The sequence below is a fragment of the Oscarella lobularis genome, chromosome 1 (genome assembly GCF_947507565.1).
Source record: "Oscarella lobularis chromosome 1, ooOscLobu1.1, whole genome shotgun sequence".
NCBI lineage: Eukaryota > Metazoa > Porifera > Homoscleromorpha > Homosclerophorida > Oscarellidae > Oscarella > Oscarella lobularis.
This window is the reverse complement of record NC_089175.1, coordinates 5,389,716-5,416,870: the sequence shown is the minus strand read 5'-3', so window position 1 is coordinate 5,416,870 and position 27,155 is coordinate 5,389,716. Positions and strand designations below refer to the sequence as shown.

General features: G+C 44.9%; 5 protein-coding genes across 7 annotated transcripts; 3 read left to right on the top strand and 2 right to left on the bottom strand.

The window, feature by feature from the left end:
* The first annotated feature begins 3,098 nt into the window (after nt 1-3,098).
* Nucleotides 3,099-6,344, top strand: LOC136199723 (uncharacterized). 2 transcript variants are annotated; one of them, XM_065990014.1, is made up of 14 exons: nt 3,099-3,176; nt 3,263-3,803; nt 3,847-4,001; nt 4,050-4,229; nt 4,277-4,421; nt 4,467-4,569; nt 4,622-4,651; nt 4,705-4,767; nt 4,820-4,882; nt 4,932-4,994; nt 5,039-5,092; nt 5,141-5,203; nt 5,250-5,362; nt 5,416-6,344. In XM_065990014.1, the coding sequence occupies exons 2-14, from the start codon at nt 3,290-3,292 to the stop codon at nt 6,237-6,239; spliced, it is 2,370 nt and encodes a 789-aa protein (XP_065846086.1). In that variant the 5' UTR covers nt 3,099-3,176; nt 3,263-3,289; the 3' UTR covers nt 6,240-6,344. The 2 variants fall into 2 exon arrangements, with proteins under 2 accessions (XP_065846086.1, XP_065846087.1); XM_065990015.1 differs by lacking the exon at nt 3,099-3,176 and having other exon boundaries at nt 3,202-3,803.
* A 712-nt stretch (nt 6,345-7,056) lies between these two features.
* Nucleotides 7,057-8,929, top strand: LOC136193904 (thyroid peroxidase-like). The gene is given in 4 exon segments (XM_065982950.1): nt 7,057-7,160; nt 7,353-7,704; nt 7,707-8,667; nt 8,715-8,929. Coding segments are annotated over 4 exon segments (1,536 nt in total). The 3' UTR covers nt 8,834-8,929.
* A 2,989-nt stretch (nt 8,930-11,918) lies between these two features.
* LOC136199913 (uncharacterized) lies at nt 11,919-13,915 on the top strand. 2 transcript variants are annotated; one of them, XM_065990220.1, is made up of 13 exons: nt 11,919-12,022; nt 12,113-12,324; nt 12,379-12,414; nt 12,467-12,520; nt 12,578-12,622; nt 12,670-12,759; nt 12,811-12,864; nt 12,912-12,965; nt 13,016-13,069; nt 13,119-13,181; nt 13,234-13,269; nt 13,319-13,403; nt 13,454-13,915. In XM_065990220.1, exons 2-13 carry the CDS (start codon nt 12,214-12,216, stop codon nt 13,816-13,818), a joined length of 1,047 nt encoding a protein of 348 aa, XP_065846292.1. In that variant the 5' UTR covers nt 11,919-12,022; nt 12,113-12,213; the 3' UTR covers nt 13,819-13,915. The 2 variants fall into 2 exon arrangements, with proteins under 2 accessions (XP_065846292.1, XP_065846293.1); XM_065990221.1 differs by lacking the exon at nt 11,919-12,022 and having other exon boundaries at nt 12,081-12,324.
* Nucleotides 13,916-15,311: 1,396 nt separating this feature from the next.
* Nucleotides 15,312-22,688, bottom strand: LOC136193814 (probable ATP-dependent RNA helicase DDX60). The gene is made up of 37 exons (XM_065982838.1): nt 22,495-22,688; nt 21,850-22,444; nt 21,731-21,802; nt 21,556-21,669; nt 21,352-21,504; nt 21,125-21,299; nt 20,893-21,066; nt 20,735-20,843; nt 20,590-20,678; nt 20,365-20,531; nt 20,251-20,305; nt 20,021-20,191; nt 19,760-19,962; nt 19,544-19,678; nt 19,384-19,482; nt 19,148-19,327; nt 19,004-19,099; nt 18,837-18,952; nt 18,724-18,779; nt 18,534-18,658; nt 18,356-18,460; nt 18,177-18,302; nt 17,951-18,107; nt 17,739-17,868; nt 17,524-17,677; nt 17,300-17,452; nt 17,147-17,251; nt 16,890-17,090; nt 16,733-16,837; nt 16,536-16,677; nt 16,363-16,487; nt 16,173-16,314; nt 16,033-16,115; nt 15,868-15,951; nt 15,697-15,809; nt 15,575-15,637; nt 15,312-15,523 (listed from the first exon to the last, which is right to left on the bottom strand). Exons 1-37 carry the CDS (start codon nt 22,659-22,661, stop codon nt 15,409-15,411), a joined length of 5,154 nt encoding a protein of 1,717 aa, XP_065838910.1. The 5' UTR covers nt 22,662-22,688; the 3' UTR covers nt 15,312-15,408.
* Nucleotides 22,689-23,937: 1,249 nt separating this feature from the next.
* On the bottom strand, nt 23,938-26,796 carry LOC136199554 (uncharacterized). The gene is made up of 3 exons (XM_065989778.1): nt 25,957-26,796; nt 24,934-25,904; nt 23,938-24,614 (listed from the first exon to the last, which is right to left on the bottom strand). The coding sequence occupies exons 2-3, from the start codon at nt 24,980-24,982 to the stop codon at nt 24,082-24,084; spliced, it is 582 nt and encodes a 193-aa protein (XP_065845850.1). The 5' UTR covers nt 24,983-25,904; nt 25,957-26,796; the 3' UTR covers nt 23,938-24,081.
* Between the last annotated feature and the right edge of the window lie 359 nt (nt 26,797-27,155).

The window sequence follows — 27,155 nt, the reverse complement described above, 5'->3', positions numbered from 1 at the left end:
GGCTCAACGGCGTCGTTTCCGGGTCGGTGCATGCATAACGCATCGAGTCGGTGCACGACGCGTCCACGCTCCATATATGTACGTATGTAGCTGAAATCTAAGCAACGTGAAAGAAAACCTACATATCTTATAGTTATTTCTGCTTCAGGTCAGCCCGCTAGAGGCATTTTTCTGTTTTGCAGGTTGATATGGGAAACTCAGAGTCGTCTTTAGGGCCCACGGAGGAGCCCTTCCCGGCGGACTCTCCTGAAAGTGAAATACAATGCAAACAGCTAGCAATCTTGGACCGCTTGAGTGGCGGATTAAAAATAGCAGTTGCTCTGCTGAATAAAACGCCATTTACTTTTGAATTTTTCGGTCGTCATTGGGGCGGGGGAAGGTCTGCGTTCATTGATGGAAATCCAAGTACCACGACTATTATGCCGAACAAGGGAATCGCTTTCGGAGGGGAAAAAAACTATGGGCTTTATGGGGTTGCCTATCTGATAAGCTACAAGTTTTTCATTGCCAACGAAAAGTATACATTGGACGTCGCTTTCAAAGTCGCTTTCAAAGGAGACAATTGGTGGAACGTGAACGTAGTGAAAGGTCACGTGCAGGCTACAAAGCAAAGGTACGACCAACTTCGATTGTCGTCGTTCATAGCTACTGGCCACCCAGCTACTATTCTTCTGGGGGATAATCGTCAGTTCATGGTAACTGGCAATCAAAGCACCGTATCTGATTGCTCGTTGACTATTGCGATTGAGTACAAAGGTGATAGACCGTAACATGCAAAGAGAAAAAAACAGGTAGTTGCCATGAACCCATTTCTGACCTGTAGTGTTTCGATTATGTGTTGTGCTGTTATCTACGTTTTCCGAACTGTCAAACTGTTTCAAGACTGTTGGACGTTAGCGTCTTGTACAATGTGTTGTGTCTATTAGTTGTCAACTTAATCTTGTAACTTACTAACAAGACTAAAAAACGTTCTGGAAATGCGCGAGAATTGATGGGTACGCACGGTGAACGGATTTGTAATTTCTTTTTTGCTTTAGGAGAATGGTTAAGTCCTTACGTTGGTACATGCTGTGCTCTAATGGCTGTCAACATACTCTTTTTAGCAAACATAGTAAGTACTATCTACAGGACAGTGCTCATAATACTTACATAATAAATACATTACGTAAATTGCAGACGTGAACGTGGTCAATGGGCACGTGATGAGCGACAGTAATTTCCAATTGAGGAAACTTCTCCAGATTGTTGACATCAGTCATGCTGCCAGTTTTCTTTGCCTCTCAAAACTTTATCATATGGCATAAACGCTCCATTATTGAAACTTTACAGAGCAACAGCAATTCGCTCTCTAGAGTAGAAGCCTACAAAAATGTCAACATCAATTTCACGGACGCTATCTGTATCATCACGAGAAACGAACAAGTCGTCAACGCTAAAAGCAGTTCTCCACGATAAATAAATTTCTGCGGATAACAAGATAAACGGGTGAGCCAGTCACGGCCTTTCTCTGGGAGAGTTAATCTGTTAGCTCTGTCTTTTCCTTTGTAATTTCCTATGCAGTCGAAGGAAATGGCTTATCCAAAGTATTATCAATTTTGAGTGTTTTTCTCTTCTCTGATGCAAGGGTAATTGAATCGGGTTGTCTACACCATGCAGCATTTGTCAATTCGACTCACGTATAACAGTTCTTCGTTTATAGAATCAAAGAAATCGTCACTACCAACTACTAATCTCATTCCTTCTGCTCTCTTGGCTGCCCACGTTCTCTTCTATGATGAGGAAGAGTTGCTTTCAGCGGTGACGAAATCGTTATGTATCGAAAGATCAGTTCGAGGTTCAGGAGAGGGGAAGCGTCATCAATAGTAACTTTAGCGGCCAGAATGTTCTCCAGCACTGAAACATATTCTTCCGTGACACATTCTTCCATTCCATTCTTCAATGTCAGAGTAACATTGAGTGAATCAAATAAATCAAGCCCTATCGTGAAAGGACCGTAACCTCTAAAGGGGAGTCTGTGAATGTGTAAGCCTCCCCCAAACACGATCACTTCTGCATGGAACCCAGACTCGACCTTCCCGTAATAAGAGAGTGTCATTTGATTCGCTCTTTAGATAAAGCCTGCCAGTTTGAACCTTTGAGCCCAACAACTCTTGTATATTATATACAGTGGATACCATGCACGTGTACACCCGTCTGCGAGGATCTTCGTGAGGATCCGCACATGCAGCGCGCAGCGAGCAAAGTGCACTGGGACGCCCCCTGCACCTGCCGACTGAACGCCATAAAGCGGAGCGAACTGAGACTCGGGAATCAAAGACATGTAGCAGCTGATCGTATTGTGAGGAATTGGACACACGTTGCAAGAAAGCTTGGTGTAGATGAGAAGAATATTCAGATGATAGAAACTAATGAGAAACGGGCTGCAAGGGAAAGATCGTTCCAAATGCTACTCCATTGGAAAGAAAGTAAACATGATTCAGCTACCGTTGAATGTTTGTGCAAAGCTCTTTTGGAAGAGAACAAAAAAGAAACAGTGGGTGAAGTTTTCAAAGTTGTATCAAATTAGATCTCCAAATAATTTGGTAGAGTTCAGGTTTTTTCTAGGTTTTTTTTTGTAAATTTTTATACTTCATAGTATGCTCTGTACGATAGCGGCGCCGCTTATGATAAACATACCTTTCACTCAAATATGGGACTTCTTGCTGATTACAATGCTTTCATTAATTAATATATTTATTAAAATCTTCCCCATTTCCGAAAGTCGTGGACGAGAATGTGAAGCGATTTGGAGAATCGCTAATATACTTTCCACGTCATAGGGTATAGATCGGTTTGCCGAATCAACGAGCGCTCGTTCAACGCTTTCAGGGTACTACTCTATAGTCCTTTCCCGACGCGACGGTCTCAGGAAAAGCGGCATCGGCTACGACATCGAGCGGCATGCCTTGGGACGACATCACACTTGAGGAAGATATAGCCGTCCGGCGTCTCGTCGTCGCGAACGTCATCAAGATCCATTTCCTACGTGAGAAAAACACGCTGGCGTTCTTCCTACGCCGACGGACGCCGACGGACGCCGACTTCTGTTGTCGCCGTCTATCCTTATACGGGCCTTCAAAATCTTTTGAGACCGATCAGCCCGTTTCTCGCCGTTCCTCATTTCGGATAAGAAAACAGTAATGAATAATTTTCTGTTTTAGAAACGACGACTACATTTTCCTTTTCGGACGTTCCGCGACCGCAAAAATTTTCTTTCATCTAGGCTCATTCGAAGTTGCTCAACGACGAAATGGCCGAATCAGCATCACCCGAGCCTCGATCTCATCACGAAAGTGCAATAATCGGCGATGAATTGCATCTCTTCGGTGGAAGAAAGGGAAAACCTCCTTATTATTATTTCCCGCGGAACGAAATCTGGACATGCAACGTCCAAAAAGAGAAGAAATGGATCCGTCGTCACGCCCAAGGAAAGAGTATTCCTCCACCTTGCGAGGGAGCACAATGCGTCGTCATCAATGGGATCATGTATTCCTACGGGGGATTGACGGAAGTCGGGGGTTATCTGGGAGAGGTGTTTGGTTTGGATTCGAAGAAAATGAAATGGATCCAAGCAGCCACGCCCATCCGTGGAAAGAAACCTCGGCAACGCCGATCCTGCTGTTTGTGGGCCATTGGTGGAAGAATGATCATGTTTGGGGGATTCACCAACGTGGCTCGAGATTGTCTCCAATCAGGAGCACAATGCAATGGGGCAGTGAATAATGAGATTTATGAATTTGTATTTGAGAAGGGAAGAGAAAAAGGTAAATTACACGAATTTGAAATAATTGAAATAATGATGACTAGGATATTGGTTGGATGTCGAGTTAAGTGGAAAAAGACCACAACCACGTCAGAATGCTGCCACGGAAACGATTGATCAACATCGAGGATTGCTCCATGGAGGGGATGATTGGTTTAACTCATTAGACGATGCATTTGTGATTGATTTGAGAGAAAAGGTAAATCCTAATTGTGATTGGCTATTACTAAATAATGAATTGTAATAGAAATGGATTTGCATCGATTTCCTTCCAAAGCCATCTGCTCGACAAAATCACAGAATGTTTCGATTATCAAAACAAAGATTCAAAGAAAGAAATTGCTTTCTTCTCATTGGCGGGTACAACTTCAGCATTTTTTTAAACCAAGCCTACATTCTTGACTTTGACAAAAGAAAATCTTACGCGGTATTAAATCAGAGCCAATGATATCAAATTGTGATAAATTTTATTAGTTTCACCTAAACCGGGAAGTAGCATCTATTGATTGTCACACTCTCCATTGCGTAGAGAATCAAGGTGGATCTCTTCGGATCATTGTCACAGGAGGACTAGACCAAGAAAGAGAATTGAAAGAAATTCTGAACGAATTTACTCTCGGTAATGAAGAATGATGGTAATATAATATTTAATTTCTTTTTCTAGGTCCGTCAAACGAGTCATACATGCAGATTGAAACTCAGATACTATCACCTAACAATGAATCACGTATCACTCGAGAATATGAAAGAGAATTGGAAGAAATGAGGCGAGGGCTTCTTTATTTTTGTTTCTAAACATAATTATGAGATTATCTTTAGAATGGATATGGCGAAACTTCGAGATGGAAGGTTTATGAAAGAGGAAATAACAATTCCGTCACGTGACATCTTTAAATATGTAGAACCCACTCTCATCAAGTCATAGAAGAACAAAGAAGACAATTTGAGGAAGAGAGAATGCAAAAGCAAGTTAAATGAATCAATTTGATTAAATTCGCGTGAGAATTCTTGTTGCAGAACAATTATAGAAGCACAATATCAGTCTTCGGAAGAAGAAAGAACTCGTCTTGTAGAACAAAGGCAAAATTCAGTCAATAATACTATTGTTACGTGACCATTTCTCTTGTAGAACGCAGTTGCAGGCAAGAAACCAATCTTTAGAAGAAGAGAAAATGCGTCTCATAGAGCAAAGGCAGGAAATTAAAAACAGATAAATTAAGAAAATATCTGTTTTAGATCTGGGTTACTGACACGCTGCAATTCTCTTCAGAGAGACAATGACGTTTTAAGGTAGGACAACAACTATTGATTACTTTTTTAGATAAAATTTTTCTTTAGAACCCGATGTCGTGATTTGGAGAGAGAAAAGGAAGATGTGGCTCACGCATTTGAAGCTCAAACGTAAACCTCGATTTGTGATATTTCTTTGAAAAAAATTCTCTCATAGGAGGAGCCTCACTGAAGCCCAAAAGAACATTGATCAATTTATGAACGTGCTCAGCATTAGTGCATCCCAAGTTCGCCTTACGAATGAAAAACTTGGTTCAGGAGCATATGCGGGTAAAAAAAGAAATGTCCTTAGTCAATTCGATATATTATTAGTATTTCTTTAGACGTGATTATTGGTCATTGGCACGGCATGCCAGTTGCTGTAAAGAGATTTCACGCTCTCATAACGACACGAAGAACGATCCCGACATTCCGAAGAGAAGTTTTAACAGCAAGTCGACTCCATCATCCCAACATTATCCGTGTATGCGGTGCCGTGATGGAAGATGGAATTGCATTCCAAATCGTCTCCGAATTGCTCGAGGGATCAGTGAGCGAAGTCATTGATGCAGCTCACTCATCCCCATGCTATCTCTCACACTATGAGCAGCTCTGTATTGTCGTACAAATGACCTCAGCTATTGCTTATCTTCACGAGCTCCATCCTCGTCCCTACGTTCACGCAGACATTCGTCCCACCAATGTCTTGGTGACAAGGGATATGAAAGTGAAAGTTGCTGATCTGGGAGCCGCGCATTTGGTGGAGAGCTCCAAATCCGCCGGGCCACTCAGTCCCCAATATCTTGCTCCCGAGCGAATGCCGCCTACGTCCGCACGCAGTTCGTTACCTAGCGACGTCTACAGTCTGGGCGTGTCTCTAATTGAAATATTCACGGGGGTGGACGCTATTCCGGAAGAGAGGAATAGGCAGCTGAGTCAAATAAGTAATCGTCATCTTCATAGGATTTGCTTCAGAATGATTTCCGATGAAGAAAAAATGAGAGAGAGGCCTACGAGTGCAGAATGCTTAGTAGTTCTAATAAGGCAAATGGAGGAAATCATGGAGAACGGCTATTCAGCGATGAAGAGATTGGTGAAGGGAGAATTTGAAGGAGAAGGTGATGATCGTCGTCACAAAGTCGTTCTCTCGGACACCTATCATCCCTAAACTTTCGGTATTTTCGTATCTTCTTTTGAAATGAACTTTTGTTGTAATCTCCTTCGGTGCTGTGTCTTTTTCGTGTGAACTATTAATTCCTTTATGATTTGCTTCTTTTGTGTGAACTTTTACAACGATTCGTAAGGAGTGGACAAGAGAGCGTGGAACCGCCGTGGTGGGTATAAGATTCGATCTAATGTCGTCTGAACATAGCTATATAGTTGTTGCATGCACGTTTATCTGTGTGTTTGCCTACTGTACTTCCGTCTTTCTTACCGCGCAGGTGCGGTGCTCTCTCTAAGTGCAGACTCGGCTCTCAGTACTAAAAAATCAGACTAGGATACTCTGCATAGCTTGTAAGTAACTCACGTAGGTCGTGACTATGATGGCCACGAGGTAGATGGCTGCATTCTGCTCGACCTACTGCAAGCAGCTGCTCCGCTTCTGCACACTTTCCTTGGAGACCCAAACATTTGACATACACTGCAAGAACTAAGGAAAGTTAAGTCAACTGAGGCGTGACTATGACTGCTAGCAGATACTGGCGATTTGATTCTCGTCTCCCTCGAATAGAAGTTCCGATGAAGCCCAGGCTATTTTTGCCAAATCGAGCGCCTCGTTTATTTTTCTTGCCTGGATGCGTGCGGAGCTGAGAGCCGTACAAGCTTCAGAAAAAAAAATGATAAACGATGCACATACATAAGGTTATATGACGCCGATTTTACCATGAATCATATGTCGGAATGCCCTTCGGGATAGAGCTGGCGATAAGGTGCAATTGACTCCTCGTAACATTGAATCGCTTCGTCATTCTCACCTGCAGTGCATGCACTCGACGATCGATTTCTCCCCACGCAAAGCTTCTCCCAACATCGTCAGGCCTATTAGTGAAAATAGTCGTTTTCACTCCTCTGTAAAGCAATCGCACAGGTAGCTGCTGCAGCGAGAGAAGCGCGCTCCCGTGATCCGACGTCAAAGCACCCTAAGCACTCTTTCAGAGTCTTAGCGGACTCCGCGTATCGTTTCGCCTCGAGAAGACAGTGTCCGTGCGAAAGAACTCAAAGAAGGGCTACAAAATAAAATTAATTAATTAATTATTCGTGTATATCAATCTGTTGCAAGGCTGACCTCGAAGGAAGCGAACAAGACGCAGCCTCGACAACAGTTCAATGATAATACCGGTTTCATTGACGGTTCGGCCGTGTGCGGATCGAAGATTGATACGGCGGCGAGTCTACGTCAGACGAACGGCGCTGATCTCCTCGCCGAACTGGTGACTTTCCACGGGAAACACGGTGAGGATTTATTGCCGTTCGACGCCGGTTTCAGCGGGAAGGTGAACGCCAAGTGTCAGGGTCGCATTCCGCTATGCTATCACGCCGGCGACGGGCGCGCGACGCAGTCGACGACGCTCGCTACCGTTCACACGCTCTGGCTGCGCGAGCACAATCGCGTCGTCGCGAGTTTGAAAGCGATATGAACGCGCACTGGAGCGAGGAGCGCGCGTATCGCGAAGCGCGGTTGATCGTCGCCGCGCTATTGCAGCACGTCGTCTACGACGAGTACATTGCGACGCTCCTGGGAAAGGACGTCGTTGATGCGAGTCTTCCGGCTTACACGGGCTACGACGATTGCGTCAGTCCGTCGATATTTATCGAGTTTGCGACGGCCGCTTTTCGCATGGGTCACAGTCAAATGGCCACTCGCGTTCAACTGCGCGATCCGGACTATAATCTCATCGATGAGCATCGCTATCGGTTCGATTTCAAACAGGTCGATCATTACTATTTGAGACAGGACGGCTCCTTCGATAATTACATGCGAGGTCTTCTCGGGCAAAGTGCGTACGAAGTCGATCGCTTCACAACCGGCGAATTGACGAATTATCTCTTTCAACCGAGAAACTTGAAAGACGAATTTGTCGCGCCCGCTAACGATTTGACGATCCAACGCGGACGCGATCACGGACTCGCAAGTTACGTCATCATGCGGGATATCGCTCTCAAACATTTCGAGGAGAAAAACGTCACGGTGCCGGATCCCCTAATAAGGGCCGCAGTTCTCAATCGACTTCTCGCGATTTATGACGATATCGAACGGGTGGACTTATACGTCGGCGGCGTGTCCGAGACTCACATGAAAGCGAGCGAAGTCGGTCCGACGTTTGCTTACATCATCGCCAAGCAGTTTTTGCACTCTCGCGACGGCGATCGATTTTTCTATAAAAATCCCGACTTCGGCTTCACGCGCGAACAAGTGACGGCGATCGATGCGACGACGATGGCGGCGATCGTGTGCGGCGTCGCCGACAATCCGGGTACGATGAAGATTCAGGCGAAGGCGTTTGATTTTATGGAAAAGAAAACGGGCAAAATCGAGCGCAAACGCTGCGAGGATATTCTCGCTGAACACGGCTTGGATTTGACGCCGTGGAAGGGTAAGATAAATCGATTATTTTACCTATCACTCGTTTTCTTCTCTCAGAGTGCGTTGATGAGTATCCCAAGGACGTGTGCGAACGCTGGGAACCGAACTGCAGCGCAATGAAAAACGCGGACATGAGCGTGAACAAATGCCGCAAGACGTGCGGCAATTGCGGATAAGAATGTCAGTGCCGTCTCTCTTCAGTGTCTTAGTATCATAGATCTTTTTCGTTTGGAACTCTCATATCAAAATAGAACCGCTGTCTTCTTTGTCGCAAAACTTCAGCAGTAAAAACCGACTTTAAAAGTTCAATCGTCCGAATATTTATCCGTTAATTAACTTAACGTCGGGACCCCTATCACGTATAAAATACCTTAGTTTATGCATGGTTTGGCTTTGCCTTTCATAATAGGCCTTAGGCGAGCACCGAGGCATCGTTTGATCACGCACGACGTCCCACGTCCAAGTCCTCTTGGAATAGTAGTCACGTATCTTCTCCACACGCAAACGTCTCTTATCCTGGCGGGTCGGGACCGAGAGCTGCCCGGTTATGCGATCTGCCCGTATAAGAGAATTTGGTGCTCAAACGAATTTTTATGCTATTGAGCCGACCACCGCAGTTGTACGGGGTGGCAAACGCAGTTTGCGAGCCCGTATAACGGCGAGGGAGGCTCTCTTAAACGTGATCTTAGGGCCGGACTAGTTAAGGTGCCCGTGCTTCGCACGGGGAAATAGCCACCGCAGTGTAGTGTGCGTATTGGCGGTCCCATATTATCTATAACAAATACCTACCCTTGTAATCACAGATGCCCTGTGATCACAGATACTCTTTGATAAAAGATACCCTGTGATCACATATAACCAGTGATTACAGTTACACTGTGATCACAGTTACCCTGTGATCACAGATACCTTGTTATTCCAGTTACCTTGTAATCACAGTTACCCTGTGATCACAGATACGCTGGTATTATAGTTACCCTGTGATCGAAGTTACACTGTGATCACAACTTCCCTGTGATCACAATTTCCCTTTCATCACAATTTCCCTGTGATCATAATTTCCCTGTGATCATAATTTCCCTGTGATCACAATTTCCCTGTGATCACAATTTTCCTGTGATCACAATCTACCCTGTGATCACAATTTTTCTGTGATCGCAATTTCCTTGTGATCACAGTTACCCTGTGATCACAGATGCCCTGTGATAACTACCTCGTGATTACAGTTACCCGGTGATCACAGTGATCACAGTTACCCTGTGATAAAACAGGTACCCCTGTGATCACAGATGCCCCTGTGATCACAGATACCCCTGTGATCACAGATACCCCTGTGATCACAGACTCTAAGAGTCAAAGATGAGGCCCTGATCTCTCTTATTTAGCCTACATAGCTTGCCTTTTCAAAAACCTCACATTTAGCATACGTCATCTACCCTGTGAGGTTTTGGCGAATGGCTCAATCGTTACTACGCGATACTTGCACGTTATTGCGGTGCAAAATAAGGCGTAGCGTGTGTCCACTGGCCCCTCCTTTAAAGGCACACAATTCAGAGTGAGTGGTGCCGTATGACGTCATAATGAAGACAAACGGACCAGGGATTGTGCACCCCATAAGGGAGCGCCCGACGTAGTCCGAGAAAAAAAGAGATGGTCAGTCATCTCCGCGCGGATCGTCGGAGATGTTTGCACCGCAAGAGAGTGCGGTAGAAAGCGTAGCGAATGAGCCTTTGCGATTTTAACGAAAGGTTCTGACGTCATCCAAGATGGCCGCCGCTCTTAGTAGTATAGAAGCAGAGATTAAGTAGGAGAGGGATGTGTAACTCGCGCTATCACGTGACTTTTTCTGGTACACACGTCTGTTGTCGCGGCATCCCGGATGCGATTCGACTCGTGAAGCGCGTGGCTGTACGAGGATTCGTTTAGAGCGACGGTTTCGTGCCTAAAGTAGAACAATATCTTCGCTAACAAAGTAGGTTTGGTTATCAGCCCAAGCGGTCTTTTCGTAACGCGTAATTAGGCGGCTTCGCCGCACGCGCGTCAATGTGCACCAAATTACTTGCACGGCTCACCTTGGATGTACATCCTAATGCAATCCAAGCGTGTTTTAATGTTAGGCGCATTGTTTAGAGCTGGTTTTAGTAGGATTGCAACAAAGATTGTAGATAGATGGTGCATAAGTAGGCGTGTCAATGGGTACGTCACAATCCAAAGCTACAAAATCTTTGTTGCAATCCTACTAAAACCAGCTCTAAACAATGCGCCTAACATCAAAACACGCTTGGATTGCATTAGGATGTACATCCAAGGTGAGCCGTGCAAGTAATTTGGTGCACATTGACGCGCGTGCGGCGAAGCCGCCTAATTACGCGTTACGAAAAGACCGCTTGGGCTGATAACCAAACCTACTTTGTTAGCGAAGATATTGCTCTACTTTAGGCACGAAACCGTCGCTCTAAACGAATCCTCGTACAGCCACGCGCTTCACGAGTCGAATTGCATCCGGGATGCCGCGACAACAGACGTGTGTACCAGAAAAAGTCACGTGATAGCGCGAGTTACACATCCCTCTCCTACTTAATCTCTGATAGAAGTGTCTGTCAGTCTGTCTGTGCGTCCGCTCCGTATTGTGATGTCACTTAAAAACCCATTTTTTCGTACAGCGCATGCGCGACATAGGGCCCAAAACGGTGACCCGAAAAAGGCGATTTACGGCGATTTACGGCGCTAATAAAGCGTTTTTTCTTTCATAAACGGAAAAAACGCTTAGAAACCTTTGTTTCTAATTGATCTGTGCTATTTTCCGTGTTATAAATGCGCTGAGAAACCGAAACGACAGTTTTGATTGTCACTCTCTGACGTCACAATCAAAAGTATCCACTCATGTACAGCATGTGGGTATGTACGCGTGTACGGGTAACAGGAAATATGACCCGTACACATGCTTAGGTCCTCCTCAAATACAGAGCACATTCTGAGCACATTATCAAATACTGTACGTCAGAAAAGCGCCTAATTAGGAAAACATTGAAATCATGTAAGTATTTACAGTATGTAGGCAGGACTGAGCTGTAGTAGCTAACGGCTGTAATGACCACGTGAATATGTGACAACATAAAAAATTATGACGTCACACTATGGTATGCACTCGCGTACGGTAAGCGGTGGGAGGCTCTGCATGATGGCAACACGGTGAACACCGGGCCATCATTCTCTAGTTCTAGTCGATTTTCGCTAACGTACAAAAAGTTTTTAGCGCGCGCTAAGAATTCGGGCATGTACACTGGCAAAGCAGAGATAGGAGATGGGCAAAGTACACCGTTCAGACCGTTCAGACTCTTTGTGAACTAATGCGACCATACACGGTAAAATAAACAGCGTCGGGAGCGTCTACGTACGCGTCGTACGAGCTTTACCTTATTTGGTCCCGTGCTGATCTTCATTGTTTCACTCAGAATACCATAAAAGGGTTTACAGACAAGCCATGATGTCATGTACTCCGCTATAAATCTGCTCCACATCTCTACTCGAAGTCAGTCGAAACGCTGAAGACGTAATGAAAGGAATTCACTGGAGCTCAATCGTCTTCATCTTGCTTTGCCTCGTTCCGCCCTCATGTCAAAACGAGGATAGCAGCTCTAACTGTCCTGTCCAAAAAGGCGACAGAGTACGCCTTCATACGGATCCGCGATGACAACTTGTTAATATATCGTGCCACCAGGGACTTCCGGGTCACTCGGGATCGCCAGGCATCAGGGTACATACAGTACATGTACATGTCCTCTAAATTGTGAAACTCTTGCGTCTAGGGTCATAAAGGAGAAAGAGGAACACAGGGAAACGCGGGAAGAAACGGAGACAAAGTATTACAGGCACTCTTTTTTTTAAGTGATCGTTATAAACTACGTACAATTACACAGGGTGACCAAGGTGCTAAAGGATCGCAAGGCCTTCCGGGAAAACAGGTTACATACACTTCTTCATCCCAAAATCAAGGAATAAATTTGAGTAGGGTCCCGCTGGTGTTGTTGGACCTCCTGGGTCCCAAGGTAGACAAGGTGCAACCGGACCACAAGGACCTCGTGGAAATACTGGAATACAAGTACAATTTTGTCGTGCTCGGTATCCCATTCTAAAGTTAATATAATTTAAGGGTGAAACAGGTATACAGGGCCCAAAAGGACAAAAAGGAATACAAGGAATTAAAGTACTGTTCTCTACTCTTCCTGTGTACGTGATAACTACATCAACTAGGGAGAAAATGGACCCACAGGGCCAAGAGGAAGAGGAGGAATTGACGGAATTCCTGTAATACGTCAAACGTGCTCTTTGCACTTACTTTTGTCATGTAAATGTAGGGTCCACCGGGTCACACAGGACAAGCAGGACCAAAAGGACCTAAAGGAGATAAGGCGTGTTTCATTAATATAATTAAAGACATTGTTTTAAATAATTAAATAGGGAGAGCAGGGATTTACTGGCCACAAAGGAGAGCGGGGACTTCAAGGAATACCAGGACCTGACGTAAATGACCTTGACTAAATGCTTGATTTCTTCTAGCTGTCCCATTATCTAGGTTGATGAAGATGTTTTGAAAAGGTTGAAAGAACAGGTATGAACTGACAAGAATATGCAGCTAATTTTAGCTCATCCATATGTAGATTGTAACAGATCTCAAGTCTTCACTTGGATTGAAGCCTATTGCATACCTTGTTGGTGATAGTGGCCAGGAAACCTATTCCGAGGGTAAGAAATACAATCATTTTAAAGCTGTAAGGCAATTAAATCTCTGTCAGGTCAGGTAATTACTCACTGGTCAACTAGTACGTCAGGTTCCCGTCCATCCGTTCTTCAAGGCGGAATGACGTATAGCAATGGTTACATCACCGTGCCTGAATCTGGAATTCATTTTATTTACTTCAATTTTGTATCTGCGAGAGAGACAGTAAATGGCGGACGCGGTCCTGCCATTTATGTCGATTCGCTTCGTATTGGTTTTTCTTACCATCATTATGAAAACATCCCCTACGTATCTCACTATCTTGGAATGCTTTGGAATGTGAAAAAGGGCAGTAAATTGTCTGTGAGGGCGGACTTTGGAAGCATGCAATATTTTTTGAACCCCGACCATTCTTGTTTTGGTGCGTGGAAAGTTAATTAATTAACTGATAACCCAATTGGCTTAGGGCTTAGATCAAAGCTAACATTGTGATCCTTTTTTTGCCTTGTACGTATATTAATTGAACGTTGCGTATCTGAGTGGCAGAAAAAAATCTTCCCTACTGCTGTGTAGAGATACTTCAAACGCGCACGAACACTACTAGTAGTACCAGCTCGTAAATGTGATATTTTCTTTCCTCGGGTTCGCCGAAGAGCCGCCAGAATGCGCTGGTTTTCAATTAACCTCAGGTATCTTTGTGTCTTTTCATAACTCTAGGCTAAAGACGTCAAAGTGCAACTGACATCTTCAAAAGCATCTGCGTTAAATATAGGCGTGGTCAACGTTAAACTTACATGCACTAGCATTTCTTTACGAGATTCTACTTCAAAGGCAATCAATTTTTTGCTAATTATCTCAGTCGTACTTTCTGCTAATACTTTTTGAATGACAGCCCGCTAGGGGCATTTTTCTCTTTTGTAGGTTGATATGGGAAACTCAGAGTCGTCTTTAGGGCCCACGCAGGAGCCCTTCCCGGCGGACTCTCCTGAAAGTGAAATACAATGCAAACAGCTAGCAATCTTAGACCACTTGAGTGGCGGATTAAAAATAGCAGTTGCTCTGCTGAATAAAACGCCATTTACTTTTGAATATTTCGGTCGTCATTGGGGCGGGGGAAGGTCTGCGTTCATTGATGGAAATCCAAGTACCACGACTATTATGCCGAACAAGGGAATCGCTTTCGGAGGGGAAAAGAACTATGGGCTTTATGGGGTTGCCTATCTGATAAGCTACAAGTTTTTCATTGCCAACGAAAAGTATACATTGGACGTCGCTTTCAAAGTCGCTTTCAAAGGAGACAATTGGTGGAACGTAAGCGTAGTGAAGGGTCACGTGCAGGCTACAAAGCAAAGATACGACCAACTCCGATTGTCGTCCTTCATAGCTACAGGCCACCCAGCTACAATTCTTCTGGGGGATAATCGTCAGTTCATGGTAACTGGCAATCAAAGCACCGTATCTGATTGCTCGTTGACTATTGCGATTGAGTACAAAGGTGATAGACCGTAACATGCAAAGAGAAAAAAAGGTAGTTGCCATGAACCCATTTTTGACCTGTAGTGTTTCGATTATGTGTTGTGCTGTTGTTATCTTCGTTTTCCGAACAGTCAAACTGTTTCAAGACTGTTAGACGTTAGCCTCTTGTACAATGTGTTGTGTCTGTTAGTTGTCAACTTGATATTGTACTTACTAACAAGACTAAAAAACGTCCTGGAAATGCGCGAGAATTGATGGGTACGCACGGTGAACAGATTTGTAATTTCTTTTTTGCTTTAGGAGAGTGGTTAAGGGACGGGGAGGAGCTGGCCAGCGAGGCTAAAAGAGAACGCGATGCTTTCGCTGCTTTGGCAACGACGAAGGGTGAGGTGCAGCCAAAGCAATTTTCACCTCCGCAAGTGCTTTGTTTTAGGATTATTTTTTCATTCAGTTCTGCCTACCACTAGTTTAACCTGAAATACACTACTACAACAATACGTGGCAGCTTTTCTTCAATAGAACCTCAAAAAGCTCACACAAACAAGTTAGGCTTCTCTACAGTTGGAACTTATAGGCTTTTGAAAACTTACTGCCAAAGGCGTTAGCAAGTTGATCAAAGGCCGGAAACAACTTGCTGCAGTCATGCCCTTCAAGCTTGCCAAGTGCAACGCTATACAAAAGACAAAGCTAAACGCTGTGTCAGAGATGTCTTGAAACAAACCTCATCGCCCTTGTGCAATAATAGAAATCCTGGAGCCCTCTGAAAAGATCACCAGACGTCAATCTATATAGAGCACAGCGTTTTTGATACCGGTACGTTATAAGACGCTAACGTAAGCTAACCCGCTCCATTCTTCTAGCGCTCTAGCTTGTTCGTTCTTAAAAAAATCAAGCACGTAAGAACTGTAAGGCACAGCGGGAATCGTTTCAAGAAGAGGCAAGTTGTCTGACATAACCTGCAACAAAGCACAAAATTTAAATGTTGTTGGAGAGACAATGCGCGAAAATCCTCACGCCAAAAAACTCTTTGACGTAATGCAAATTGTCAGCACCGCATTTTCCACGGTCACCAGATAGAGAATAGAAAGGTAGCCGGATCTACAAAAAAAACGATCAAAAGATATAGAAACTACGAAGACATACAACTGTGTAAAGTATATTACAATTGTCTCACTGTACCTGACAGTGCTCTGTGTCGCTACGAAAATGAGACAAAAGCCCATTCCATTCAGAATTTGCTTCCTTGGAGTCAAAGCCAAATTCTACGTGCAACCGCCGAGTATTATTGACGCATACATATAATTAGAAAGTGAGTAAACCTATCTTCGATAGAGAAAGCTCGGCTTTGCCTTCTTCAGAGGGCGCAACGGACGCAATATAGCGTGTCGAAATTTCAATCACTTCGTCGTTGTGTCTGTCAATAAAATCCTGAATATTGTCGTCAGGCGGCGGCAGGATGATCTACGTCCATGCATCAATACAGCGCAACAAATAGACATCTCAACTTACTTCACATGGAGATCCTTTTTTTCCGTGGTTGTGGCGGTCGTGGCACTCTTTGGCGGATGCATGAACAAACAGATAAGCCAGAACGTGCACCAAGCGTCGTAGGGTTGCTTCGGAGAGTTTTTCATCTACTTAAATTTTAATTAAAGAAAAAAGTAACTTACGTTTACGCTTACTGTGGCCGTCTGCTTCAATAATATCACTAAAGAGACCCATCTCGAGAAAACTTACAGCCAAGAAATTCTGGGGGTCAACGTAGTTCAAATGTATTACAAGTCCTGCCAGATGTATTGGTTCTCCCAAAGGACTAAGAAAGCTCTGCAAGTGTTACATGTATAGATTAATCAAAGCATGGTATCATTGCCATATGTACCTTTGTTCTGAGATATTCGATAGCCAGAACATAAAAGTGCTTTTGAAGCATCTTTAGCTCTGGAGTCTCGTGAACGGCCATTGCGTTTCTTAGAAAAGATAGCCCCTATCCGCCAGCAGTTGCGTAACAAATCCTCAATATACCAAGAGGCGAGCACCTTTTCTTGGTCTTCCTCAGAAAAAGGCGATAGCATTTCAAAAGTTACCAGGCGAAGAATGGTGTTAAAATCGAGCGTCCCACTGCTGCGCAAAGACGGAACTCCCGTCGTCATTAGCTGACAGATCTTCTTCCAAGGTACTCCGAAGAAAACGATATTGCCAATAGAATCAAACCCGCGACGACCGGCTCGACCGCTCATCTGCCACGAAAACTCTCAATTATCAAACATGCAGGCTCTCGCACCCTTTTTCTCACCTGACGAAAGCCGAGGCTGTCGAGAAAAGGCGAGTCGCCAGCAAACACTACAGTTCTACATGGCATGTGAACGCCGAGAGCTAGAGTGCTGGTCGCTACCACAACCTGCACTGCATCTCTTTACCACGGATTGTACAAAAGGAATCGCTTTACTTTGATTGCGCCTTCGCGGAAAAGCTTTTCCGTCAATTGCCTTTCTTTTGTAGCCATTCCGGCGTGATGACAACCGACGCCTCGCTGTATCGCCTCTTTGAACCACGTGTTCCGAGAGTAGCGCAAATATTTTCTCTGAAGATTAGCAAAATCCTTATTCACGCATGCCCAAAAAAACAACGAAATGAAGTAAAATACGATTCAAAGCGTACGCCTGCCTGTACCCTTGAGGTAAACGCTTTCGTCCAATTGAAAAAGGAGAACTCCTTTTTGCACCGGCGCGGATCGTATTCATCTAAGGCATCCGGCGTAGAACTTGAAGCCGATTCGTCGGGATCGTCGCGTTCCTCTCTCTTCTTCTTGCCTCGAAGGAGACGACTGTATGACAGAAACGTATATTACAGTATAGCATGCATGCAGAAAAATAGGTTTAGTGCACTTCTGCTTTTCTTCTCTCTTTCGCTTCTTTTTCTCCTCCTTGCGGCGTCGATTTTCTGCTTTGAGCGATCTTGCGCCAGCTGGTTCTGACATTTCTTCCATGAAAGACAAGTAGTCGACAATCGTTTCCACTAAATTAAATCTCGCAACCGACCCTGTCGAGGCTGAAACGAAACGCGTCGTTGCATGCATGACTATATACGCAACGCGCGCTGGAGTACCAGAAAACAATAACAGGAAGCTTGTCTTCTTCGTTCAGCTTCATAAGTAGCTTGCTAATATTGTCATCGAGAACTTGGAATGAGCAATTTTCCTCCGCTGCTTCGCGCTGCTCGCTAGAAGGATGCAAGGAGTGCAATAGCTCCTGAATCTGTGTACACATAGGCAAACAACAATAAATGCATGGCTGGCATGCATGCAAAGGCATGATATCATGCACCTTTTCCCTCTCAGGCGACAGTCTTGACATCTCTTCGACGAAGTGTTTCAGTTCTTCCTCGAATTTCTTGGCACCACTTCGACGAACGATTTGTTCACCGCGAAAGAACAATTCAGGATCGTTTGCCTATACGCATTGGTTAAAAAGCGATTCACGAGCGACATGCACGCGCATCACACCGCGAGAGAAGGATTGTCGGGAAACAATTTTCGCAATTCGTCGTAAAGACGCAGTGACTCGGCAGTTGACATCGTGTAATCTTCGGGAAAACCGGACTGAACTATCTGAAAAAACAAAAAAAGCGTGAAAGACTCTTAGGAGTCAATTCTGGGCACATGCATGCCGTCGCATGCATACTCGGCCAAAGGCAACACCCGATGCCGGATGAATCGGAATTAGGTCGGTGGAGAACGACTTGCTCTTCTCCGGCACAGCAATATGCTTCTGCAAGTACGAGTATCGATCGGACGCTTTGTGAATCACTGTCACAGAAAGGAGGAGAATGTCACTTGCGCTTTGTGTGCATCAAATACGCGAAATTCCTAACCAAGACGAACTCTAGACGACACGCCTCTTTTCGCACGCTGAACAATTTGAATCCATCTTAAGATCATGAAAATGTATCGATTGCATGAATTAACAAATCAGAAAAGAGCTGACCGCTGAAATCCTTCCGGATTGCCGATGGTCGCGGATAGTGCAAGAAAAGGACAGGGAACAAGCAAGAGCAGACGCTCCCAAACCTTACCGCGACCCTCTTGGCTCAAACAGTGAATCTGCCAAGTGCCAAGCCATTTCAATGCAGCCACGAGTCGATTCAATTATACCTCGTCGAAGATGACGTATTTTAAGTTACGGACCCATTTTTGAGAACTCGTGGAAAGCAGGAAGATGTCGAATACCTCAGGAACAGTAACAAGTATCTAAATATAAACAAATACGCACACGCAGAACAATACCAGTTTCCATACCTGACAATTATACGGCTGCAAGCGATAGTCTCGAGTGAAGACCCCGCAAAGGGTTCTTCCCGTGGGCAGGTCTGTTTTCCTGTGAGCGAATTGAGCGTAAATGGTTGCTGCCACTTGATTCACGAGAGCTTTCGTCGGCGAAACGTAAACAAGAATGCCATCGGGACCAGAACGAAGGACCTGTATACATGCAGCGAAGCATCACATCTGCAACGAAAGAAACATGATCGAGTGACCTTCTCCATGCAGTAGAAGGATATGAAAGTTTTTCCAGATGACGTCGGAGCCGAAACGATCACCGATTCGTTCTTGTCGACAACATCCATGACTTCTCTCTACACACAAAACACGTACGTGTACAGCTAAAAATTAAATTTCCACGGAACGACCGCATACCTGCCAATTATCTGGTATGAACTCTTTGACTCTAGGATCAGGCAGAAGTTTCGCTTCACTTTGCATCAGATGGCCCATGTTCAAAAGCTGAAATCGAAAGTAGCCTTCATCAGCAGACACCTCTTCATTGCTCTCCTAAATAAATAAATAACTGTAATAAGAAGCGGTTCTTTTGTCCAAAGAGCCACAGTCTTAAGATAAATACAATCGACAAACTTTGAGAACTGATTGTTTATCTGCTAGTTCTTTTTCGATCATAGCAGCATTGGATGGAAATCCGAGTTGCTTTAGCTCCTTTACGATGCTTCGCCTTAACTTCTTATCAATGATTAAGCGATGCTCATCCACGAGAGAATGAATTGCCATTAAAAGACGAACTTTCCAAAAAATACGCTGTTCATTCGAAGAAAGACAGCTTTCTTTATATAAAATTATTGCCAGTCACTAATGAACGCGCGCGAAGACAAAACACCTTACCTAGTTCTCTTCGACATAAATCAAATTTTCTTTCTCTCGCTTTAAATTGAACGTCCGGATGTGTCTTTTTTATGAAAGCATCGAGTTCGCTCAGTTGTCCTTTTGCAGAAGACGACGACCGTCTTCCGAAAAGCGTGTCAAATTTTTCCAGTTCACGATCAACTTTCTCTTCTTCAAGGCAAAGAATAAGTTGTTGTTTACTAAAGAAACAAAAGTAAATCATAGAATACTTTTCTTTCTTTCTTCATTTTCCGCTATGATTTTTCTGATTTTAGCAGATTGTTTCTATATACAGAAGGTAAATACTTTTAGTGATGTAAAAATAAAACACTGCAGTTGCATACAACAGGCTTGACGCTTTGCTTGCTTTGGTCTCTGTACAAGAGAGGATCCGCGTTCAGAATTGCTCCTCCCACTAACGACGTAGAATAATCCTGCAAAAACCGTTTGTACTTCGTTTGATCTTGAGAATAGGTCGTTTTCTTTAAGAAAGTCGGAAGCGCTCCCATTCCTAATCAATAACCGTTTCCGTACTCTAGACATATCCTATGTCTCGTGCACGCGTATACCGCCTTGTATGACTTTTCCAGAATGCCAGTGAAATTCTGGACGATAGAGACCCTTGGTTTCCTCCGAGGAGTCGTCTTGAGCTATGGGACTAAACGGTTTAATTGAGAGGCTTGCGCATGACCATCAACAAAAGTACTCCTCCACCTGACGTCGCTTTGTGTGAAACAGTCGTCTCTTCCGTAGTTCAGAGTCCGCTTCATTTCTCCAACGTAAATGTCATATGACATAAAGCTGATTTCGTGCAACAAAAATTCTATGCAGTGCACGTCTATGTATGCATGCATCTACTGGCTAGTTGGTACCTGAACGTGGGGAGATGCTGTGTCTGGGCTCACTCATCGAAATGCCTGTGCAGTCGTTCTTCGACGATGAGACGAGAGGCCAAAGAGGAAGATCAAGGCCTTGGGACGAGGACACTGCGCACACGACGTCCCACAAGGCCAAGAGGCGCTTCGATGTCAAGGCCAAATCAGAGCCTATAGATTCAATGCGTGTTAGTGAGAATGCACCAGACAAAGGTGAGACACAAGCAACCTTGAAAAACGCGTGATATTGCATCTGATATCAACACTGGAGACGTTCTAAAGCGCCAGACCAATTGGCAGAAAAGCCTCCCGTCCATCAAGTCAGCAAACTGCTTCCGGGATTTAGGAAAATCCATTTTTAGCGCTGTGACGTGGCCCTCGCCAAAGCAAATAAGCTCTATCATCTAAAACGAAACTGAAGTGTACAACATCAGAGCAATGCAGTAGAGACGTCACTTTTTCAAGAAATTGAGCCGTTTCTTTCCTAATGTCCGAACTTTGATCAAATCCGCGTCTAAGCACTTGGCATCGATCTCGCAATGGGAGAAGATCTATGAGACCAGCGTGCAAGATGAAGAGTTGGACTAGACTGATCTGCTCGGGCGTGGTCTATACAGACACAAGCTTCAGTAATTCGTCTCATTTCTCGCTGAAGTTTACGTGAAGAATGTACGCGGATGCAATTCCAAAAAGAATCAATCGGAAATCGCTACCTACTGACTCGATGAATCGCTTGACGTTTGCAGAGAAAAATTTCTCAAACGCCGCTTGACTCTTGCCGTTTCAAAAAAAAAAAACCCCTTCAAATAATAATGGAGAAACATTTATAAGAAACCTCTGCCTGCTGATCTCGAGAGTGCAAAGACCGTAGGTGCGTCAGAGTTGGTTCCGTCAACGTTTGTCTCACCTGTTTCACACACGTGACGTGGGCAGGATGACGCAAAAAAGTCTCACCTCTTCTATGTCTTTTTTCATGCTCGGACTAAAGCAGCACCGGAAGGCGTACGTCTGATTCACTTTGAACTGGAGCCCCGCCAAAAACACGCAGTCGACTTCCATGCGCTGGCAGTCGACAAGAAACGCGGAGAGCGGAAGTTTGAAATTTTCGAGGAGCAAACGACACCAGTCGCGTTCCGACGACGACACGTCACCGAACGGCTTATCCGACGTGACGACAAAACAAGGCGGGTCTCGTCTAACGAACTCTTCCCAGTCTTCGCTCATAAAGCTCTCGAACCGATCAACAATCGAAAGGTCGGTACTCTGCTTTAGATGTCGAATAACGGCTTTGCGCGCGAGAAGGCAGGATAGGTCGCCTCCCGTCGACGACGACCACGCGGATTCCATGAGTCGAAAGAAGACGACGTGCACCCGAGCGTTCTTTCGTCGGAAGCCGTTCAGCGTCTTTTCGACGAGATATGTCAGATGAAGATATTGTCCTCCGTGGTCCCAGTCCAACGTGCGATCGGTGAACGCTTCTAATAGAAGGCAGTCGCCGTCGACGAGGACGACTTGGTCTTCTTCGTAATCCCTCAACACGTTTTCGTACCTGAGACAAATACAGGGCGATGTGACAGAAAAAGTCGATGCGTCACCTACCGAATGTTGAGGTGATGGTAGATGAGGTCGAAGGTGGGGCGAGTCGGCGTTTCGTCGCTGGAAGAGGAGCTGTCGTCGTTCGCAGTACTTATGGAGCTACGAATCGAGTCGTCATCTTCCCATTGTTCGTCTTCCGACTCGGAGTGGCCCTCGGAGTGGCTCTCCATGGCTAGCTACTTTGCTAGCTACTTGGTGTGAGGCTTGGTCTAGTCGGTTGACTACCGCGTAGATGTGCGCATGCTCTCTTAGGCCTACCATACACTTGCGTTTGACGTCACAAAGCCCACGTACTCGTATTTCTGCAAGGCAAACGCTGATAAGTAACCACCTTTTTTACGTGCGTACAGCCATGAATGAATGAAACCTTTTTTGGTACCGCGATTTCATATCGTCGGAGAGAGACTAGCTCTACTAGCCACACTATAATCACCGATTCTAGAATAATCTGGTCTGCTCTACAACTAGATAATGATGGCCCGTTGTTGGCCGTCATGTGATCCCCGAACACCCTTAGAAGATGTGCACTTTTATATCTCTGCCCTTAGCACGGTGTCCAATCTCTATTAGTCCCTGTATGTGCATCATGGGCCTCATTGCCTAACACGGCGTGCTTACATTTATCTGCCCGAAAATATATACTTCTGTAAAAATGGGAATGGGACACCTAGTGGCAATGCCTTTACTCAACAGATTTAGGGTGTTCCATTTATATATCAAAAGAGCGATTCACCTGTAGAGTAAAGGTGGCACAGAGCTTCCTGGCCATGATCGTCTTAGGGGCACGTTATCAGCTTGCAGTTGGGTTTGCGTGCTGCAAGCTCTGCTCGCAGCACGACAAACCGTGCTCCTTTACTGTGTTCCCTCGACTAATAACGTTACTAATAAAGCTCATTTGTATGTGCCAGTTGTGTTGAATAGTAGCCTATGTATGCCTACCTACGCACTCGTTCCTGAAAACTTTGTACACAATCCGGGGTTACTATCTATCTACTGTGACGTCACCTTTCTGGTTGCATTTGTTCAAAATACGGGAGACTATGACATCACAATGAATGTGATGTCATAAAGGCACCTTTGTGTGTGATTGGCCTAAGAGCGATTGTGACGTGAGCGTTACCGACAGACAGACAGACAGACAGACAGACAGACACTTTCCGATTTTGGCCGATCACGTTTGAGAGCCCCTCCCACCAGGGCGCGCGCGGGCTTCGCCCGCGCGCGCCCTTGTGTTCGGGGAATGACACGAAATTGGCATAAACGCTCCATTATTGCGAGGAGCAGCAATTCGCTCTTTAAAGTAGAAGCCTAAGAAAATGTCAACGTCAATTTCACCGATGCTACTATCTGCATCATCACGAAAAACGAAACGTTAAAACAGTTATTTCAGGATTAATAAATTTCTGCAGAGAGTGAGAGCAACGGGCGAGCCAGTTACGGTCTTTTGCAGACGGAGATAATCTTTTAATCTACAACAGGCAGGCAGGCAGGCAGGCAGGCAGGCAGGCAGACAGACATGCATGCAGGCAGAAGAACAGACTGAGCAACAACTCAGTTAGCCGTGCAGTGGTCTCGCGATAGTTACCGCGGTTACTTCCTTCCCCAAATCTTCTTCACCTTTCTCCAACCTTCTCTGACGACGACGTAGGTGTCTCTGGCTTTCTTGTACGTTCTTTTGGCCCAACCCCATCTTTTTTGTCGTTCTCCGCTCTTCGTACTGCTCTTGTCAAAAATGAACGCCAAATCTTGCGAGGGTTCAAGATCAACTTCGATTTTTAGAATAAGGCTTGTGGGCGCAACAAGGGCGTTTTCATCGGTAAAAGACAGTGGATTTTCTTCTTGTTTTTGTACCATCCTGTCCACTTCCGCTTCGGTGATGATTTCTGGAACGTCATTGTGAACTTCGGTGAGATGTTCTATAAACAAATCGTGCGTGCTCTCTCTTTCGTAGATTAGTTTTTTGACGTCCTGTCTCGTTCCGTCGCTTGCCAAATACGCGGCGACGATGACGGTCACATTGAAACCAATCTCTTTCAATTTGATCAACGTTTCTGGAGATATTTCTTTATGAACGTCAGTGTCTGTCATTTCGAATTCCACTTTCTTTTCATCCAAAACATTCCCTAGAAACAATCATATAACCATGGATGGTGCATGACATTATGGCTTAGGAGATCTTTGGTGATTCGCGTTTGCGATGTGCGTCACACTATTAATTTATTCGTTTCGATATGTTCTGTATTTCCGATTAAAGTTACCAACCAAGTATCGTTCATGCGAATCCTTTTACCCGCTAGAAGGAAAAAACTCTTCGTTTTTTCCTTATACAGTATCCACGATGAGGGCGCAGCGAACCGTCATGCAGTTACTAATATAACTTTGGCACGCATACTAGAAGATCCGTATGCTGCTGTTAGTTTAATTAGTAAGAATGATGCCTACCTTGAACAACTGAAATGATGGCAACGAGAAGAAGAACGGAGCATGCCATGATTGGTATAGCTTTCGATTTTTACTGAAGTGCGCTCGCCAGCAGTCGCCGAAGTCAACTGACTTCGTTGCTCTATTTCTCTGGGTTATAGCAGCGCGCTTGTGTTGCAACGCGTCATTATAGATAGAGATCACTGTTGAATATTTTAAGATCGTCTCAAGTGTCTCGGTCGCGCGGGAAGTGGGTGGACCTGTAAACCAATCTGGCAAATACTCACCTTTTAGCCGAATTCAACAAGGAAGTACACAGGAAATGTTCTCACAGAATGACGCCGATGAGAGATAGTGGCGCGTGTGCATTCGCTATTTAAGCAAACAACCGATGGTAAACAGAAAACATTCGCACGGAAACATGCACGCATAAATACTACATGATGCACGTCGCCTTCTAGGGTACTAATACAGGCATTAGAACAGACTCCGTACTACTGGTGCGCCGTGCATGGTGTTCATACAGGGAGTTCGATACCCTAACTGATACCTACTGACAGATACCCCTGAGACCCCAATTAACTGATGAGACCCCCACTGATATCTACCGAGACCATGTGAACCCTTTCTGAGACCTACTTTACAGACGAGCTACGCCCAACGACAACATGCAGTCTGGACAATCGAGAGTAAGACCTACTGAGACCAGACTCCTACTTATACCTTGAGTCTACTAGGTTCATTGACTCGATTCAACCGTAACTTCATCATCTTCTAGAACGTCAACCTGTTCAAGTAGAGGGAAGTATTTGGCCGAAGCGAGCAAATCGTCATTCGACATGATTCTCATCATCAAACGCGACTAGTATCGCAATGTGCGTTGAGATACATACAGTATATCTAACATTGATACCGGACGACTGTGAGAAAAACTTTTTCTGCAATTTTGAAAGAAGGCTTGAAGGCAATCAGGCGATGAGTCAAACCCGCTTCTATTAAAACAAACGTGCGCAAAGACGAATAAGACGCAAAGATAAAGCTTACGCCCAGCCCATATGCATGCACGTCGATCTCTTCGAGGTCGCGGCAATTCTGGCCGACAAGAAACAGACGGTAGGAGCTTGCCCTATATAGATCTAACGTTCTTAAATTCTCGCAATTTCCTGTCAAATCACGAATTGATCGATATTTAGCGATTTTGTTGAAAGCAACTCTTCAAAGTAACTTTAGCCGCCAGAATGTTCTCTAGCAATAAAACTTATTCTTCCGTGACATACTCTTCCATTCCATTCTTCAATGTCAGAGTAACATTGAGTGAATCTTGCCCTGTCGTGAAAAGGACCGTAACCTTTAAAGGAGAGACTGCGAACGTGCAAGCCTCCCCCAAACAAGATCACTTCTTCATGGACTCGGCCTTCCCATAGTAAGGTAAGATAGAGTGTCATCTGATTCGGTCCTTAGATAAAGCCAGCCAGTTTGAACTTTTGAGTTGACCAACTTGTGTATATACAGTGGATACCATGCTCGTGTACACCCGTCTGCGAAGATCTTCGTGCAGAGCGCGGCACCAAAGCCACTGCGTAGCCGACTGAACGCCATAAAGCGGAGCGAACTGAGACTCGGGAATCAAAGCTAGACCTATGTAGGCTCATTTCTGATCCGCGATTAGGGATAGGTTCGATGCCAACGGGAAGCAAATCGTCGCCTATCACACGATTTTCGACCGTCGCATGCTCGTCTTGGGAGGCTTCGAGCGACTTGTGTGGGGGCGTACAAAATAGATCGACACTTGACAAGAAGGAATCGCTTCTCGGAGAAGTCTCTTGCTCTCAGTAAACCTTCATCGACAATTGGGACGTCGGCGAAACACTTTTGGTCGAGTTGCTTTACTAAATTCGTAAGAGAAACGAGGCATCTGCCTCAGAGTGATTTCCCGGATAGGATTACCGTGTACGTGTACACTGTGTTCAAGATCACGCCAACTCTAACTTGCGATTGGCTCCATTCGCCTCCCGCATATAAGTGAGCGCTCGTTTCCTCTTTGCAGCAAAACGTACAGCCCTTTCGAAGAATTCACCGAAGATCAATTCAGTATGAAGTTGAGCGGCTTCGTTGCTCTCTTTGCTGTTCTCAGCATCACCAACGCTCTCAGCTTACAAACCCTGTGCCGGACAACGTTCGGACGAAAGCGTTTAGGCAGTCGATGCAATCCCTTTTTGCCTCCCTGTCAAGTGTCTCCGTGG

Bases quoted from the DNA above. Each gene is read 5' to 3' on its own strand.
- LOC136199554 (XM_065989778.1), bottom strand. From the start codon at position 24,982: ATGGCATGCTCCGTTCTTCTTCTCGTTGCCATCATTTCAGTTGTTCAA. The intron at 24,615-24,933 runs GTAGGCATCATT...GATTGTTTCTAG, and splicing joins CATCATTTCAGTTGTTCAAG to GGAATGTTTTGGATGAAAAG.
- LOC136199723 (XM_065990014.1), top strand. From the start codon at position 3,290: ATGGCCGAATCAGCATCACCCGAGCCTCGATCTCATCACGAAAGTGCA. The intron at 4,002-4,049 runs GTAAATCCTAAT...GAATTGTAATAG, and splicing joins TGATTGATTTGAGAGAAAAG to AAATGGATTTGCATCGATTT. The intron at 5,204-5,249 runs GTAAACCTCGAT...ATTCTCTCATAG, and splicing joins CACGCATTTGAAGCTCAAAC to GAGGAGCCTCACTGAAGCCC.
- LOC136193814 (XM_065982838.1), bottom strand. From the start codon at position 22,661: ATGGAGAGCCACTCCGAGGGCCACTCCGAGTCGGAAGACGAACAATGG. The intron at 19,963-20,020 runs GTAAGGTGTTTT...TTTTATATAAAG, and splicing joins TTTATGTCGAAGAGAACTAG to AAAGCTGTCTTTCTTCGAAT. The intron at 19,100-19,147 runs GTATGGAAACTG...GTTTATATTTAG, and splicing joins TGCAGCCGTATAATTGTCAG to ATACTTGTTACTGTTCCTGA.
- LOC136199913 (XM_065990220.1), top strand. From the start codon at position 12,214: ATGAAAGGAATTCACTGGAGCTCAATCGTCTTCATCTTGCTTTGCCTC. The intron at 12,521-12,577 runs GTATTACAGGCA...ACAATTACACAG, and splicing joins CGGGAAGAAACGGAGACAAA to GGTGACCAAGGTGCTAAAGG. The intron at 13,182-13,233 runs GTAAATGACCTT...CCCATTATCTAG, and splicing joins AAGGAATACCAGGACCTGAC to GTTGATGAAGATGTTTTGAA.